The sequence below is a fragment of the Xiphophorus maculatus genome, chromosome 2 (assembly GCF_002775205.1).
Source record: "Xiphophorus maculatus strain JP 163 A chromosome 2, X_maculatus-5.0-male, whole genome shotgun sequence".
In the NCBI taxonomy this organism is placed as follows: Eukaryota; Metazoa; Chordata; class Actinopteri; order Cyprinodontiformes; family Poeciliidae; genus Xiphophorus; species Xiphophorus maculatus.
The window spans coordinates 26,485,801-26,503,493 of NC_036444.1; the positions used below are offsets into that span (position 1 = coordinate 26,485,801).

Sequence of the window (17,693 nt, forward strand, 5' to 3'; positions counted from 1 at the left end):
GGCTTTAAGACAGTCACCATACGACACGGAGCAGAGACGGCATCGAGCGGCGTCGGTAGGGGCTCACGTAGTGCTTGTCCGGGTTGTATCTCTTCTGGAAGGAGAAGATGGTGGCGTGGACGATGCGCCCGTCCTGCTTCATGGTGTACGTCTTGGGCGAGAAGGACATGATGGGCTCGTCGTTGGCAGGAAGGCCGGAGAATCGTAACTGGGCGAGGTTGTGGATGAAAAAGTTGAATTTGGTGGCTATGCTTCCCAGGCTGGACTCGATCAGTCTGCGGCGGGGAGGAGAGAAGACGGAGGAAACCAAAGAGATTTAAGACGGAGGTGAAAACTGACAACAAAAGCTCTTAAAATAACTAAAATTAACACTCCTAAAATATGATTTTGTTCAAAAGATCTAGTTTTAGACCAATATGTGTTGAATGTTTTCTGTTGAAACAGGTGCTATTCAGTCTCTGGGGCTGTGTGCTATAAGCCTGGCGGGCCACCAGGCTTTACTTACATTAATACTTGTATGTTAGTACAAGTTAATGTACTGATAATGACATAATAATGCAAGTTTGTCTTCTCAAAGACCAACACTTAACACTGGAACTGGAAGATATTCAGGATATCCAAAATAAAACAATGAAAAACAATAAATACTACAGAAATAAAAGCCACACACAACCAAAATCATAAATAAAACGGATTATCTATGAAAATTGTTCTTCAAGAAATACTAACTCATAGTTCATTTTAATTTATCAAGCAATTTTTTGATTAATTGTTGATTAACTTGTGACAGGCTTATCAGTCTCTTTCGTAACTTTCTTGTGCCACCTGGTGGCGTGTGACATTATAGAAATAATTCCTTTTGACCAACACTTTCCACATAATACTACTTCAAAGTATGAACATTTTATACTTTAAAGTATTTATTTTATTTTAAGGTTCGTTTTGCACCCGAGAGCAGGTTACCGTGACTACCTCGTAAAGAAGATGGTGGCCTCAGCATCGGTGTTGTGAGGCTGCAAGGCGTCAAACACGTACTTCAGGTCCTGTGAGCCCGTCAGAACCGGCAGCCCCGATGACATCATCTGCAACAAACATAACTCATGTAAAGAGACAAAGACACCAAACGCGTTTAACGCAGTGTTTTTTAGTTATTTATTTTTAAAACTATTGAACAATTCGTTACTGGGTATATTCTTGCATTGTCAGGGTGAATATTTTAACATAAGTTTAAGTGTTCAATTATGCTTCTTTACCAACTTTAGCTAAAGATATTAGCCATGGCTAATGAAACGTCCCAGTATTTTAGCCATAGCTGCTTTCGCGAGGCCTCACCAAGGACAGTAGATGGAGAAAAAGTCCGGAGTTCTTGCGGATGAGGTTGTAGGCTTGGCAGCACAGGTCTACGAACAGCTGGAAGCGACTGGTGGGACGCTCCCCTCCGTTGATGACGTACGCCATGTCGGAGGTCAAAACAAATGGGGCTCGGTCCCTGATGAGACAAAAGGAAGGGAGGCATGAAAATGGGTGGAAGTAGTCGATACCTGGTGAATTTGATTAGATTTACTTATTTATTTATTTATTTCAAACAGGTTTGTGAAAGGTTTAATAAGTACATCCTCCATATGTTTGCGAATTCTCCACAATTTCAATTTGATTTGCTTGATCTTAAATATAGTTTGTTTTGTTTTTTAAATAGGACATCTGTGCCATACTTTGTACCGCTCTTTCTCTACATTTCTGAAAAATAAAAGAAAGTGGGGACGTTTTTTTTTTGTCTAAACACTAAATCATAAATGCTGACGAGGATTTTTTTTTAAACCAAAAAAGAGGACATAAAAAAAAAGACATGTGAAAGCGCTAAGTGTGTGGATGTTGCCGTTAAGAAGCAGGTCATGCCTGAAACATCTATTAATCATGCAACAGCAGCTTCTGCTACATTTCAAACTTGCTAACCTAAAAACCAGAAACGTAGCTGCTATGAGTGCTGGGGCATAGCTGCATAATAATCAGAGGTGTATGATTATCAAATTATAATAATTTGAAATAAAATAGTAAACAATATTATTAGTCTTTAAATGTGCATTGAATGATAAAAAGTTACCAAAAGGTGATCTAGATTTGTATAAATTGTCATCTTTCCTTTTTATAAAAATAGAAAACTAGTTTGAAACTGAAGAAATTCATGTTCTATGTGATAATTTGGGATTCTCATTCAAATTTTATGGATGTTCTTGGAAAAACACAGATGACGCTTTTTTCTACCTTTGTCCTCACCACCATATGAAGCGAAAACGCAAACAGTTTGGGTGAAATCAGCTGGTACATGACCTTTTATCCGCTCTGATAACACAGCAATAAATCCAAAACCACCACAGTCATCAACATCCTGTTCCACCCTTTACAGAAAAAACCTAAATCCCTCAATCACAGATAGCGAGCCAAAGCCCGTTTTATCTGACAGGCAACAGCAACAATTTACAACGACTTATCTGATAATAACCTTTTAAAGCTGCCAAACATCTGGGCGTGGCCCAGGAATTTGCCAAAGTCTATGTGAAACATGTGACCGGTGGAGCGCAGCATGATGTTGTCGTTGTGGCGATCACAGATGCCGAGGACGTAGGTCGCAACGCAGCAACCGGCGCAGGAGTAGATAAAGTTCTCAGATGCCTGCAAAGATTTAAAAAAAAAAACAACAAGTTGAATATCAAAAAGGAAAAAGTTTGAACCATGACTTTTTCACAAAAAAATGGCTTACTTACTTTATCCCAAAGAGAAATACATAAACTCAGAAAGTGGAACTAAATTATGGCTTTAAAGCTTAGTTTGCCAAAATGATTAATTGGATCAATTGTGATTAATCGACTAATTGTTAACTGAGTATACAGACTCGGTATACAAAAAGGCCAATTATTATTAAAAGAAACACAGAGAACACTAATTAGGTCAAAACTGCTCTAAAATATGCACATTTTACATTTAGCATAAAAAAAACACAACCTTTTTTGTCTTTAAATATGTTCTTCCCACAACTCCTTTGTAAAAAGATAAATCTCATACTAAGCACCTTTTTCTGCCCAATTATTAATCAGTTGGTCAAAAAAATTAATCACCAGATCAGCCCTACTCTGTATTAATGTTAAATCAAGCAGAAAGGGCTGAGCTTTTTACGTGTTGATGGTAGACGTAGTGTCTTTAGTTGTAAATTTGCTACAATTGAGTCAATGTTTATTGCATGTTAAGGCAATATAATATTTATTTTCTTGTTTAATTGAATTACTTATTTACATTTTTTGTATGTATCCCCAATATTACACAAAATAAGTGGTAAAATGAAAACCCTGCAGAATGTGCCATTTTTATTTCTGATTAATCGTCAGATTAATGTATTAGTAAAATAATCATGAGTTTAGTCTCACACTTTCTACTTTTTAACAAAGTGAAACAGCTCTAATGTTAGAGGATTCCTTTCCAAAAATGGATGAATAAGTGAATGAATGCATGCAGTGAGTTTAGGAGGAAGTTTCTTTAATCTTCCTAAAGTTATTGTCAGCATTTCTTGTGCGTACCTTCTCATATTCATCCTCAGCAGGGTTGTACTTGCGCAGCCACTCAGCCAGAGGTTTGTCCTTAAAGGATCCGGTAACACCATATTCTACCTGAATCTTTCTGAGGGTGTCAGAGAAAGGCACCAGCTCCACCATACCTTAAAAAACAAAACAAAACACACAAAAAAACCAAGACATCTTTTTAAAAAACAGTACAAACAAATTAAGAGAGATGCTTACAGGAGCTGGAAAAGCTGCTGTGGACCTCAAAGATCGCAATGTTTACGGTTTTCTCTAAAAGAGTGAGCGCTTTGGTTGAAATCTGACTCGCGTCACCTTTATCCTGGCCGGTGGAGATGCATTTGAAGTTGACAATGCGGAGGTCCAGCCCCTCCTGCAGCCAGATGCGGTCCATAATGCGAATCATCTGAAGAGCCAGCATGTCCTGCCTCAAGTCTTCTCCCACCTGATTCAGAAACAGAGCAAACGAGAGGTCAAAAACAAAAACATTCTGATAATGATAACATTGTTGGACTTAATTTAAGCCACCAGGGGGCGCAGAGGTGAATGGAGAAGCCAGGAAAGCAGTTTGTTTCAACTACTGCAGGATTTTGGTGACAGATGTATGTCAGTGTTTAAAATCTAAACCAATTTAAATTTCTCCAAAACTATGTTTGACTTGTCTGCTGTTGTTCATGAAGCTGTTTGTTCATTTGTGTTTTCCTTCACAGAACTGGATATGCTTTAGGATATGAACTGACATTAGTATGCTAGCTCCCACTAAATACCGTGTTGTTGTAGTGATTTAGCATTAGCGCAACAAATGTTTATGATTATTGCTCTAGGGTCTTTAGCTACCTGTGCCCACCACTGAAACATGACAGCTTGTAAGACAGCCTGCAAGGCGCTGTGAGCTGACTGCATGGTAATAATGTTCCATTGTTGGTGTGTTTGTGTATGAGTGTGTGTAGGCGGATAACGGACCTTAAACATAACATTGATTTCCTCTCCTAATGGATCTGCATTGACCAATGCCAGCTTAAGGGGAACTGCGTTGGAGTTGAAGAAAGAACAGGCCTGCAAACAAGCAGAAGTATGTTTTCTAATGACTTCTGCAGGATAAACACGTTAAACATTATTAGAGAAAAGAGATTAAGTATTTTCATCACAGTCTTGAAAGAAGAACAGAGATTTAGATTTCAGTGGATGTCGATTTTATGCATCCAGCAGAAAATTTTGTCCACCTCCTAACTTTTAGAAAAACATGTAAAAAAAAAAAAACACAACACAGTTTAACCACCACTATATAAATATGATCATAAAACAAAAGTCTCTGCACAAAAGTTTAGCTCAATAAATGTAATCTTTTCTATATATTTATTTATATGAATCAATCAATCTATGAGAGAAAATAATTAAGTCTTACACTGATTTAACAATATTGTTAATGTATATTTCCATAAAAATGTATTTTGTAATTACTGAGAAAGGGGCAGGTTGCACAAGCTTTTTTCCTTTTCCTGCTCTCTCTCCACTCGTGTACAGTAAGTGTTATAATAGAACATGTTGTGAATCAACGATAATATTAGTTAAATCAAGTATCTAAGCCGATTGATATTGATAGTCAATGTGTTTTGGAGGAAAAGCCAGTCGTTTCATAACCTACCTTGACGTTTAGCTCCTTAGCTACCAGACTCGGATTCAGGGGAAGTCGGCAGCTGTTTCTCTGGAAAAAGTTCTGAATGTTTTCAAGGCCTTCCTGCAGCGCCACCTGAACGCACACAGTAACACAATATCTAAATCTAAAAGGAATCGCCTATAACTTGATGCCATTTTACACACAGAGACACAAGAAAATAAAACAAACTAAAAATCAGACTGACCTGTCTGGTGGATCCCCCGGCCTGTCTGACCCTCTCGGCGACCGTTCCCAGCAGAGTGGCCAGGTGAGTCTGCTTTTCCAGCTCTGCCCTCAGTTTGCTCCCACAAAGACACAGCAAGGCACCCAGGACCTGCTCATAGCGCCGCCCCCAGGTAGAGTCCTGCACTGCATCTTTGAGTAGCCTGCAGCAATCAACATGAATCCACCATTTAAAGAAGCCCCAAAAACAGGCTTCAAAGTAAGCCTCCTCAACCCAGAGTTTGGTAGTAACTAGTTACATTTGCTCAGTTTACTTGAGCTGTACGTTTTACTTTTACATGAGTAGTTTTATTATGAAGTATTGCTACTCTTACTGGAGTAAAATTTCTGGATCCTCTAGTCACTGTGAGTAACTTCACTGAATAAAGAGCAGAGATGTTTTAACCAAACGTTCACCACAAACAGACACACATCTGCAGTTTTCGCTACAGCTTCATAAGTTTTATTTTGAAAGAATTAGTTTTGAAAAATGTTTTGTAATTATGTTATTTATATGAATTATTTTGATTTCTAAAATACTAACATTTCCAGATAACGTGATGATGGAATTTTTAAATATCAAATGACTGATGTTTCTATCAGTACTTGATTAGACTTTTTACCAAATACTTTTTTACCCTATACGAGTCATTTCTTGGACCGCTGCTTTTTAATTTTGCCAGAGTAAAAATATGTTGAAGTATTGATTACTTTAGTACAATTTTTGAATACTCTACCCCTTTCTGATTAAGACCTGGTGCAACTCAGTGTTTCTGCAGACTCACCAGTACAGGTAGTGGGCAATGTTGATGTTTCCTTGAGCTCTGGATAGCAGGAACAGGACCAGAGCGTTGTTTAGGTGACACTCAAACTTTATTGCCTTAAGGAGAGCACAGATGACGTTTTGAATTTAAAATTTGAGCATAAAAACGTTAGGAAATCAGTTAAAAAACATAATTTTTTTAACACAAATTCAGCTAGTTCAGCTCTACCTGAACTAGCTGTGGCAGGTAGTCGGCGAGTTCGTCATCACTGCTCTTCTCAATCCAGCTTACAGCCACACTTCTCACTTCGGTATCTGCAAACCTACACAAACAGACGTAACAGACGTAACACATTTAACGTTTTCAGTTTGCCACAGAGATTAAAACTTGACTGCATCCAGGAAAGAGGAATCATGAGCAGCGTTTCCATTAACCGTAAAAATTGCTCAAATCGAAACGACGAGAAGATAAATTTGAGTAATGGAAGCACGACAATTTTGAAAAAAAGTCAAGTTGTTTTGAAGAATATTCTTGCACTACGACGAGGTGCTTTTTCTGCCGTACCACCAAAACACTTTTCTCGCATCGCAGATGTTACTAAAGGTGAAAACAACAAAGATGATGACAGGAAGTGGCAGGACGATGATGATTTTTTTTGTTGCTGTCGTTTGTTTTCAGACAATGTGCAGCTGGGTCCACCAGATGTCTGGTTGTACAGTTCATAAAAAGTTGTGTCATCCCAAAGTGTTGAATCCATAACTCTTCTGTAAAATTGCCGACTACAATTTCCCCAAAACACCGCCTACGTAGCTGCTCACAAAGAGGCGGGGCTTGTTATGCCAAGACACCGATGTCTTCTCTGTTTGGCTGGTTGATGATGAGCACTAGCATCATGACTGAATTATCAAAAAAATCACATGTAACCGTCTACATCCGTCGCTGACATGATTTTTAATGACCTATGTAAACATACTTATTCATGTGTGTTTTCAATTTAATAGAAATGCAGCAATTTTCCACCATTAGTGGAATCTAGACAAAGGTTTTTGCACATTTTAATGAAAATGCAGCTGTATTTTCATTAAACACTTTTTTTTTGTTCTACAAAAAAAATAAATAAAGAGCATTCTAGGACGCAGGTATGGAATGTGTTTTATAGTCCGTACTTTGAGTCCAGTAACTCCAGTGCAGTGACTAGGGGCAGTGAGGGCCAGCGGTGCAGCAGGGAGTGGATGTGAGCCATGCTGGCCCAGTCCCAGCTGGGCGCGCTGGCCAGCACTTTGGGGAGGCTGCTGGGGTGGTACCGACGGCAATGGAGCCGGTGGTCCCACAGGACCTGGTGGTCGGAGCGCTTCAACCTGCAGGAGGAAACAATTCACTTTGCATTTAAATAACCGATTCAGAATGTTGCAGTAGCTACAATTTTAGGTTTTAAACAAAAAGTGGCAAGTGTGAAATCATGAGACACATTTACAAAATAAAATGTAAAAAAAATCACACCACATAAAAACAGATAGTGGTAAATCATATTTATGCTTTGAATTATTGTTAATTTTAACTTGAAGTTGAATTACTTTTGTAAATAGATAAACACAAGTCATCTGTATTTATTTCTGTAGCATTCTGCTCGAGAACGTCAGTGCTGAATTTAGTCCATCTATTTTTATTTAATACCAACGTTTTAGCAGGCAGGCATTTATAAGCAGCAACTGAGACTGGGAACTATTTGTTTATTATTTCTCTGATACGCAAGTGGTACCCAGTCTTGGTAACCTTTATCAAAATTGTTCATTTTGTCAATAACTATTAATAGTTATTTACAGCCATACCAAATCCTTTTTGTTGTTCAATAACTCAAAAACATTCAGAGAACGCCACACACAATTTAAAGTGGCAGAATTATCTTCTAGGTAATCTCGTAGCACAGTCAAATAACTGTTACCTTCAGTTGTTGTAAAATGCTCTATTGATCAATTATGACTTAAATTAAAACTTGGTGAAACTGGGCCTCTGTGACTTTAAAAAGCTCCTGCTCTTTTTGAAACTCCGCCTTCAGGAACTCATCACAAGCTCAGCAGCAGCTTATCTGATGCTCACTTCCACCAGTTGTTTGCTAATTGCTGCTGGCTAGTCTGGAGGAGCTAAGTGAGAGAGGGCTGCTCTGTGAGGCGGTAACTTGAAAACTGCATCCCCAAGAAGGAGCTGAGCCTCCAAGGCGGTGCTGCACAGCTAAATGGTTGCCATGGAGATTAAAGGAGATTAAAGGATTTCTCAAACATGAATGAAAGAGTCAAGGCAACACTGGAGGCATGTATTAGATGAGGGATTAACATTATAACATGACGTAAAGCCAAGAAAAACCTTGATTTTAGATGATACTGCCCCATTAATAGTATCTTTAGGCCTCACATGTTAACAACGAAATAATAATATCAGTGATTTTATGTGATGTTATTCATGCAGATCAACATTACTTACTCTTGAGAACAGAAGAGGGCGCTGGTAAACAAATTTGCTGAAACTGTTCATTTCCGTTTTCACATAGAGAAAAAAATAGAAAGATTCTTTTACCCAAAATTGGAGGCTCGGCTGCAGATTTTCTCCAGCTTCCTCCTCAGGTCCGGGTCCAGCTCTTCCAGTGTGTGGGGCTCGGGGCTGGGGGCCTCCTTAGGTCCAACATATAAAACATCCACCCCTGATTTGGGGAAGTCCACCTGATGGCAGAGACAAGACCAGAACTGGGATCAGTTTATGCTCTCAGTGGAAACCAACTGAATAATATAAAAATAAAAAGATCCTTGCTGGATCTACTGGTTTTGAATTATTGTCATGTTTCAAAGTCCAATTTTGCTACAGCTCTCATTTTTACAAATTGGCTCACATTTTCCTCAAACATCTTCTGATAAACGCTAAACATCACTGTGGATGACATTTCCACCATGTAGCACATTTGTATGAGGTGGTTTTTAATTGGTCACTATATTTGATCTCTACTTTTTAAGACCATTATGAACTAAATTTAAGACCTGTATTGTGACAAAAAAAATTCACAAAACTGGACATTTTATTTGTGAGCTCTTTTGAACAGAACAAACGTGAACATTTACCTCTGAAAGATGTGGAAAGGGCTATCTAGCTAGTTAGCAAGAGTACATTAGCAGCTAGTTAGCGGTAGCCTCAAACTTACTTAAACATTCACCTGACAGAAAAGTGCCAAGAGAAGAATATATTAGTAGAATGTGATAAAATAATCCAGCCAGGAGCAAATTTAAGGCCTAACATATTTCAGGCTAACCTACATTTCAAGACATTTTAAGGCCTTAATTTCCGACACATGCATTTAAGACTTTTTAAGGATGCGTGAAAACCCTGAAAACATGTCCTCTGTTAAGCTGTCCAAATAATTAAACTTTAGATTAATCTTTTCAACAACATAATTCCAGAAGTTCAGGAGTTTGTCTATATTTTCTCTGGTAAACTTGAGGAGCAACTGTTTCATCACTGTGATATGTCTGTGTGTAATTCTAGCCATTTAAAGTGGAAATATATATGAATCTGTCCTAATTTATTCCTTACTGGAAACTATATCTTACTGAAATTGTTTTTTTAAAAGTATTGTCTTTGTTTACCTATATTACTCGAGCATCTCAGAAGTGTTTAAGCATATATAAAACATTAACGATATGTTAGAAAAACTCTCAGGCTGCAATAATTTTCCCACATGCCTGTATCTGATACTCCCATCAAACTGACCTGTAATATGATCCTTTCTGCAGGAACCTTCTTGCGGCTACCTGTAGCGCCAGCAGTGCCAGCAGCTCCTTGAGCAGACGTCCACAGACACAAGAACCTCGTGTCTCGTGCAAGAACTCTGTTAAACACAGAAGTTAACATAAGCTAAAAAAATAAAAAACTAAACCCAAAGATAATTTACTCTTAATGGTGAAAAGATACCATTAAGAATACATTCTCTATTTAAACCGTTTAAAGCAAGTGAGATCATTCCTTCTCCTCACCGTCTGAAGTCAAACAGGGGCATAGAGACTTTGCCTAAAAACTCTGGGGCTTTCCGCTGTTTGTTGGAATCTGGCGAGCCACTGGCGTTCTGGTTCAGAACCCCAAACAGACTCAGACTCAGCGTGGACTCCAGAGGGAGCACGGCTACGGCGATGGGGAAAATGATCCTAGGAAGGACAAGGCGGCGTCATTAAAAGGTAAAAGGACCGCAGTAGGTCAGTGAAAACTGAAGAATATAAGAGAGGACTTACAGTTCGTCCCATTTGATGTGATAGAAAAAGCTTTTATATGTGCCCACTCTCTTGGAATGGACCGGCTTGAACAGGTTCTTCCCATTGTGGGTGAGGGAGCACATCAGGAAGTACTTCTCATAGCTGGAACGAGACAACAAACGATGGTGGTGTGAAATATTCCATCTATGACTAACCACCATGTAGAAGAGGTTGAATCAACTAAAAGGTTTTGATAGAAAGATGTTTTGTCTCATTGATGACAGCAGCTGTGGGCAGGTTGCTGGGGAAAAAAAGGCCTAGAAAGAACTCCTCCAGGGCGATATTTTCAAAGTGAAGCTTAGAAACCTTTTAACGGAGTGCGCTGCTCAAAGGGAACTTGGAGAGATATTGTACCTGCCCACTTAGACCAGAGTGGTTTAATCAGACTAATTTTAACCAGCAAAACTCCCCTGGGGCTGAGTATGCCGATTCTCTACACCATTAGGGACGATGGCGCATTTGAAGAAAGAGACGAATCAGATTATGAGTTGAACAACAACATGCTGGGTTTTTTTTTGTTTTTGTTAAAGAAATTGATTCTGGGGAGATACTACTTTTCTTAACATTTGGTCTTTTCTCAGAGACCAAAGGGACAAAAACAGCTTTGACTTCCTCATGAAAAACCACTTTATCTGTTGTTTTTCTTCTAAGTAGGCAGTGTACAACCCACAGCATTAGCACCGTCTTAAAAAAATATAGAATTTGATTGATTCATTCCAGACATTAACACTAGGAAGAATCTTTGCATTCATACATGTAAGCATACATAAACGCATACACATATGCATACTCACACACACAATTGAAAATATGTTAAAAGAAACTCTTGTAAATAAATTTATACCAATCAATACTTCTACTTTAACGGAATGACCATAAGAATAAATATGTAAAATAACTATATGCCCAGTATGGACACATCTATCCATACATACATAGGCATCTAGGTATGTTTACATAACAGAGAGGTTATAATGGGGTAGGGTAGTTGAGACTTAAAGATTAACACAATATTTTGTTGTATTACTGATATAACGATGAAAAGATAAGAAATATTAATTATTTCTTTTTTTATTGTATTTTACTGCATGACTACAGTGAGACAATGTGTCACAGCAATTATAATCTCACAGAAACAAATGCTGCTCTTGAAAAACATTCCTATTTGTAACACACTTTTTCAGCAGTCACATAAAGTCTAATTTATATCTTAAAACTGAATATCGTAACTGCATTTAATCATACTTTCAAAGTTATTGATATTTATAGATCCTTCCATTGAACAAATAAAATGGAGAAGACAGTAAAGCTATTTGTCTCAATAGTACTGGCTGCTTCGAGGGTTTAACATATAATTTAGTGGAATTTATCATGACAATGATAAATCAAAATTACTATCACGATAAGAAAGTTATTACGATAAAGGATAAACGATACAATAAATGACCTCGTCTAGTGTAGACCAATAAACCAGACTGAAGCCTTTTGTCTCTCAGTCTCTGGTAGACACAGACACTCGAGAAAAAAAAAAAAAGTCATGCAAATGGAAATTATCACGCTCGTTTTAATTTATCATGCGAACAATTGATTTATCGCCTGATGTGTCAGGGCTAGCACCTCTAATCATAATCTTTCTTTATTAGGAACGGCTTGAATAATCGTCCACTGTGAAGTACTTCCCGGCACCAGTCACAGCCACAGCTGTGTGAGATGTGGCCTGATTAATCCCAAGAGAATAAACAGGCAGTAAGTGCTTCTATCTGTATACACTTCAAATTCAACAGCCTGTACTGTAACTTTAACTCTGCACCATCTTAACTAACAGAACATATTAATATTTCCAGATGCGAGGCAATAACATCCAAGATGAAGTGTTCTGGTTTCCACGGGTCCAAAAATAAACTCGCTTTAATTAGTGACAGATCCCCACATGCAACCGTGGAGGGGAGGAAAACAAAAAAACGCGGGAGGAAATCAGATGCACGTTTACGCCACAACAAGCTTGCTCTGCTGCTCCGTGCCATCTGCGCTGGCAGCTCCCTCGCTACTCGCAAGCTGGCAATGTGGCGCGGTGAACAGATGGATGACACACGAGCCACAACAATGCTAAACACTTCAACCTCAGTGAGGCGCCGTTATAGTAGCACCACAACAGATACGAGCTGCTGCTGCTGTTGCTCGGCCGCACAGGGGGAGAGGAGAGAGTTAGTGTCCCGCTACGGCTTGAAAAGAGCTGATTGTATTTTTTTCTTTTTACGCATTTTTGGAATGGCTGTCACAGGAAGCAAATATGCGGCCATATTTGCTTCCTGCCTTAAAATAGTTGTAAGGGGTTGCTGCGCGCTGGAGTTGTAGCGGTTTGTCTTTTAATGAAAACAACTGAAAGCTAAGAAGCAAATGACAGAAATGACAGCATAAGAAGATGAAATAGTTTTAAAAAAACTTTGCAATTCCTTTAAAGTGATTCCATTAAAATAGTTACTGCTCCTACAATTCCTGTTATTTTATATTAAGTTGTCTAAGTCTCAACTGAGCTTTTTACAAATAAAGGGGAAGAAATCTTTTACTTTCCAGAACCGCAGCGGGATCCTTGTCACTGATCCTGGTCACTGCTGTGAAACAGAGCTGTGAATGGAAAATTTGGATCAGATCTGCTTCACACACACACACGAACACACCAACACACACCCACACACGCACGCACACTCAGGAGACAACAGACCATGTCTGGTGTGAAACGAGACACTAGCATGGAAAAATAAGACACAAGGAGCAACACCAGATCTCTCTGTTGAGTAAAAGAGATCCAGGTATGCTACTGTGAAGGCACAGCTCGACAGAACAGGCTGTAATTTTATAGGATCACCGCAACAGAACATGGAGCTTTTTACCAAATGCTCACCAACTAAATCATTTACAAACCTAAATATTTTACTGAAACTTCTGTCATTTGCTGCTCATTTCCTCTTTTGTGGTAGGGCTGGACGATATGATTAAAAAATACATCACATTATAAACGTTGCACTGATAATTATCGATTATTTTTTTGTTTTGGATATCTGAAATACTGCCAAACTGGTGGCAGGACCTCTCCTGTTTTATTCACAGTTTTCTCTCCACACCTTTTTTTTTTTTTTTTTTTGAAGCAGTTATGGAGCAAAACCTGAAACTGCTTCTGCGCAAGTTACTTCATAGGTTGTTGCTAGATAACCAATGAAGATATCTGCATGTGATCCAAACTTGTGCCCATTAGAAAAGTCCCAAGAGAAAAATAAACTGAACAGAATACATTAGGTTAAAAAGTCCTGCTGTCTGAAAATTTAAGATCTGTGATTAACAATTTAAGGCCAACTTACAAAGACATTTTAAAGACTTAATTTTAGATACACGAATGTAAGATTTTTTAAGGATGCGCGGACACCCTGATTTAATCACCGATCACCCAAAATAAAGGAGGTCGATGTATCGGTGCACCCCTCATTTATATATCAAGGTCATGCGAGTTTCAGCATTTATGTTTGCCTTGATCCTATTCAGCGTTGTTGCTGTGTGTTTTACCTGCTGACCCAGTGGCCTGGGATGCCATGCAGCGCAAACAGAGTAAACTGCAGGTGGTCTGTGGTGCCAGAAGCTTCTTTGCTGCCCCTCCCCTCTCCGGCTCCACCATCGTCCGCAGACTGAGCCGAGGCGGAAAAGCTGAAGGACGGCGACGGCGGGCAGAAGGAGCGCAGGTAGAGCTTGACCAGGTCATAGACGGCCTTCGTTAGTAAGGCCATGCTCTCCTCCACAGGACTGGAGCCACCTGTTGACCGGGGCCGTTATTGCGTCAGTGCGTGATTTTAATCACATATGGATAAAAACGTAAAAGATGATAGGCCTTGCAAAAGTATTTATACGCCTTTAGCTTTTAGCTTTAGTCTTTTTTTTTTGTACATCTCAGGCTGATTATTAAGTGTTCAGGAGTTTTAATAAATCAAAGCATGAGATTAAATATTTAAAACATGTGAAAACATGATGAAATAAATGTTGTAATTGTAATGTGACCAAAAAAAGCCTCAACAAGTATGATTTTGTTTGTGCAAGGCTAAGTATGTTAATTTTTACTGGAGTGAACGATTGTGACTGATAAGCAGATGAAGGTTATGTGTGACTGTATGTATGCATATAACTTACTAGTTGATGACTGTCCAGGTGATGTTGACCCCAACTAGAAAGCAATGCATGCTGGTCTTAGAAAATGACATGATCTCATCTCAACACCAACCAACCACCAAATGTGTTAGCGCAGGCGCCGACGGGGAGCCCACCTTGGGCGAGCGCGTCCTGGCTAGGTTGACAGAGTGGCGGAGTCTCTTGATGGCTTCCGTGACGGACTGCGTCTCCACCTCGTCCAGGGCGCAGCACAGGTTCTTCACGGTCTGCACCACCCGCTCCACGGTCTTGTACTGGGTACTCTGGGCACAAAAGACGGAGTAAAAAAAAAACCCGGATGGTCTGAATCGGTTTCTTGTTCTGATTCAAAAGGAGCTTTAAAATAAGCAAGTTTGGAGAAAAAAAAACAGCAGGATTTATTCTGGTTCATTTAAAAAATATATATGTTCTAACCACTTCTCTTTTTCCTTTCCTAGTGTTTTTATACAATATAAAGTTCTAAAAATGTATATTTATAGTTATCTATTTTTCTCTCTGGTTTTAAATGCTGTGCAACTGGAAGGACTTTTGCTCTTTTTTATTTTAGACAGTTATAATGCAAAACCGTGGCTTAAAAGTGACGTTTTTACAACTGGGAGAAGCCGATTAGCATCTAAAGCTAAAATAATATCTAAACTAACACAGAACAGAACTCAAAGAGCAGAGAGCGAAAGGAGGAAGTTCAGACTACCAATGACATCCCCTACTCCAACATCTCTCTGCTCAGCTTTCAACAGGACGATCTTAGTTACCACAGTACAGTAAACCCCTGTTTTTCGCGGGGGTTGCGTCCCGAAAAAAACCCGTGATAGGTGAAATCCGTGAAGTAGTTACCTTAATATTTTACAATTATTATACAGCATAATTAAATACTCTACATTGAAACCAAAAAACAAAACCTGTTTTCAGGCCCAAGCATTTTTTAAACAAATAGAACGCTTTCTTACAAATAACTACAGTAAAATAATCATTTTAATCATCAATACGAAGTACAGTAGGACAAATTGTGACTCGCGTATTTCACTCTTCCTCTGACTGTGACGCTGCGGCCTGACTCCGCTCTCTAGTGGCTTTTTCTTCTGAAGCCTGTGGTGCAGGTGTGTTTTTTCGAGAGAAGAACATAGTTATCGGTAATTGTTGTCGCTCTTTTTATCTTCTGGGCAAAAACATTTACCAAAATTTGCCAAGCTGTATTACGTATATTTAAATACCGTAATGTTATTGGCACACAGGTAGAGAAGAAGCGCGGAGACTGTTTAGTTAATCAGGACGCAGAACACAATGTGAAAAAAAATTGCACAAAAAAATCCGAGAAGCAGCGAGGCCGTGAAAGGTGAACCGCGTTACAGTGAGGGTTCACTGTATTTAGCTTCCCTTTGGCATAAATAAAAGTACTTTAGATCTGAATTCAATAAGTAAGAAAAATCCTGCTATTTTGTTTCATAATGTTTTGTGGGACAAAACAGGTTTGAATTCCTCGCTTTTCACTTCAGACTCAAACAGGGACAACATGTACCTCATTTTCTAAGCAGATGTTGACCTGATTGTGGTATCCCTCCAAATAGTCAGCAAAACCTTGTCTGCAAAAAGACAAAGGTGATTAACTTTAACCAGCTTTACACATTTACTTCCCGACCAACGAGTGACTCTTACCGGGTGACGTTCTCCCTAAAAGGCCTATCAACATGGCTGAGATATTTGTCAAGGTCGAGTCGAGAACCGTCATCTTCTGCCTACGGTGAGAGAAAATAAATATTAAATCACAGATAATTAGGGTCGTAATTTCACCAAAATGTATATTGGTAGCTTATCAGTGGGACGAGTTTGTAACTATCTTACTTAACTTGTGAAGAGTAACTTACACTTCGCGCTAGGTCCCTCCTCATGGTTGAGTGAGAGAGCAGCTGTAAGGTGATCTCGTTCTCCCACTTCCGGCAGTTCTGGATGTACTCATGGCTGCCGAGGCTGTGTTTACTGTGGCACAGGGTAGCAGACACCCAGTGTTAGAGATAACACAATCTTAGAGATCCAAAGTAACATTGTGGATTGACTAACAAGAGGAACAGAGTCGGCTACGTTAGCTTGGCTCATCTCTACTGTGACGTCATTTGATTAGACTGTAGAAAAGCTTCAATATTAGATTTTACTGTTATGGACATGAATTAAATTACACCTTCAAAGGCAAAAATAATCCAAACCAGAGTATAGTTTCCCTTTGAACTTCACTTTCAAAAAGTTAAGAAATGACGTATGTCCTGAGTACACTCCGAGTAGCCTTGTTGGGTTTTCATTACAAATGTATGCAAAACTTTGAAGTTCCACTAATGTAAAACTAACAAACAAAAAAAAAAAACAATTTCACAATTGCAGTGTTTCCATTAAGTATGAAATGTAATTAAAATCACACGTGAATAAGTTTGTTCACGCGATAAGTCTCCAAAAAATGTGCCGTGCAATCATCCTCCAACAGCTTCCTGTCTTCTTCACTATTTCTGCCAGTAGTAACATCCGGTTGTTAATCATGTGACTTGTGTAATGTAAAAGAAAAAAGTGTGTCCATTGCATTCTTGAGAAATACACAAATTTTGATATGGCAGAAAGGCCACCTCATCCTAGCGCAAAAAGGTTTAATCAAAAAATGTGAAAATGTTTTATCAGAATTACCGAGTTTCCGTTAGGCAAGTTTATTTTCACAACTCCAGTTTGCGTCGTGCCAGCTGTGAGATACCAGAACTTGATCATTTTTTGGCTGATCAATGACTTTGAGATTCATACAACTTTTTTAAAAATAAAATATGAGAATTTTAAACCCTATTTGGCATTAGGTCACCCTTAGAATTAGAGAGGCAGGGAAACTGCAACATATAGAGAGGTCTTATGCTGCCTTCAGCAGTTCTCAAAAAATATACAAAAAGATTTGATTGTAATTATTAAAAGCTAAAGAGATTATTTGTAAAAGCACACTGGTCTTTCCTTCATGAGGGCGTTGGAGGACATGTTG

General features: G+C 38.8%; 1 protein-coding gene across 1 annotated transcript in view; it reads right to left on the reverse strand.

Moving 5' to 3' along the window:
- Positions 1–17,693, reverse strand: part of pik3c2a (phosphatidylinositol-4-phosphate 3-kinase catalytic subunit type 2 alpha) — a 48,201-nt gene that overhangs the window by 4,003 nt on the left and 26,505 nt on the right. The window contains exons 6-27 of the mRNA XM_014473002.2: positions 16,555–16,666; positions 16,346–16,425; positions 16,209–16,272; positions 14,809–14,955; positions 14,675–14,708; positions 14,060–14,303; positions 10,481–10,603; positions 10,229–10,396; positions 9,966–10,083; positions 8,784–8,926; positions 7,379–7,570; positions 6,441–6,534; positions 6,234–6,328; positions 5,432–5,612; positions 5,215–5,319; positions 4,533–4,625; positions 3,885–4,014; positions 3,570–3,706; positions 2,501–2,670; positions 1,333–1,489; positions 973–1,082; positions 68–275 (exon numbers count right to left, since the gene is read on the reverse strand). Of these exons, the coding sequence (XP_014328488.1) occupies positions 68–275; positions 973–1,082; positions 1,333–1,489; positions 2,501–2,670; positions 3,570–3,706; positions 3,885–4,014; positions 4,533–4,625; positions 5,215–5,319; positions 5,432–5,612; positions 6,234–6,328; positions 6,441–6,534; positions 7,379–7,570; positions 8,784–8,926; positions 9,966–10,083; positions 10,229–10,396; positions 10,481–10,603; positions 14,060–14,303; positions 14,675–14,708; positions 14,809–14,955; positions 16,209–16,272; positions 16,346–16,425; positions 16,555–16,666 (2,905 nt within the window). The remainder of the gene's footprint in view (positions 1–67; positions 276–972; positions 1,083–1,332; positions 1,490–2,500; positions 2,671–3,569; positions 3,707–3,884; positions 4,015–4,532; positions 4,626–5,214; positions 5,320–5,431; positions 5,613–6,233; positions 6,329–6,440; positions 6,535–7,378; positions 7,571–8,783; positions 8,927–9,965; positions 10,084–10,228; positions 10,397–10,480; positions 10,604–14,059; positions 14,304–14,674; positions 14,709–14,808; positions 14,956–16,208; positions 16,273–16,345; positions 16,426–16,554; positions 16,667–17,693) is intronic.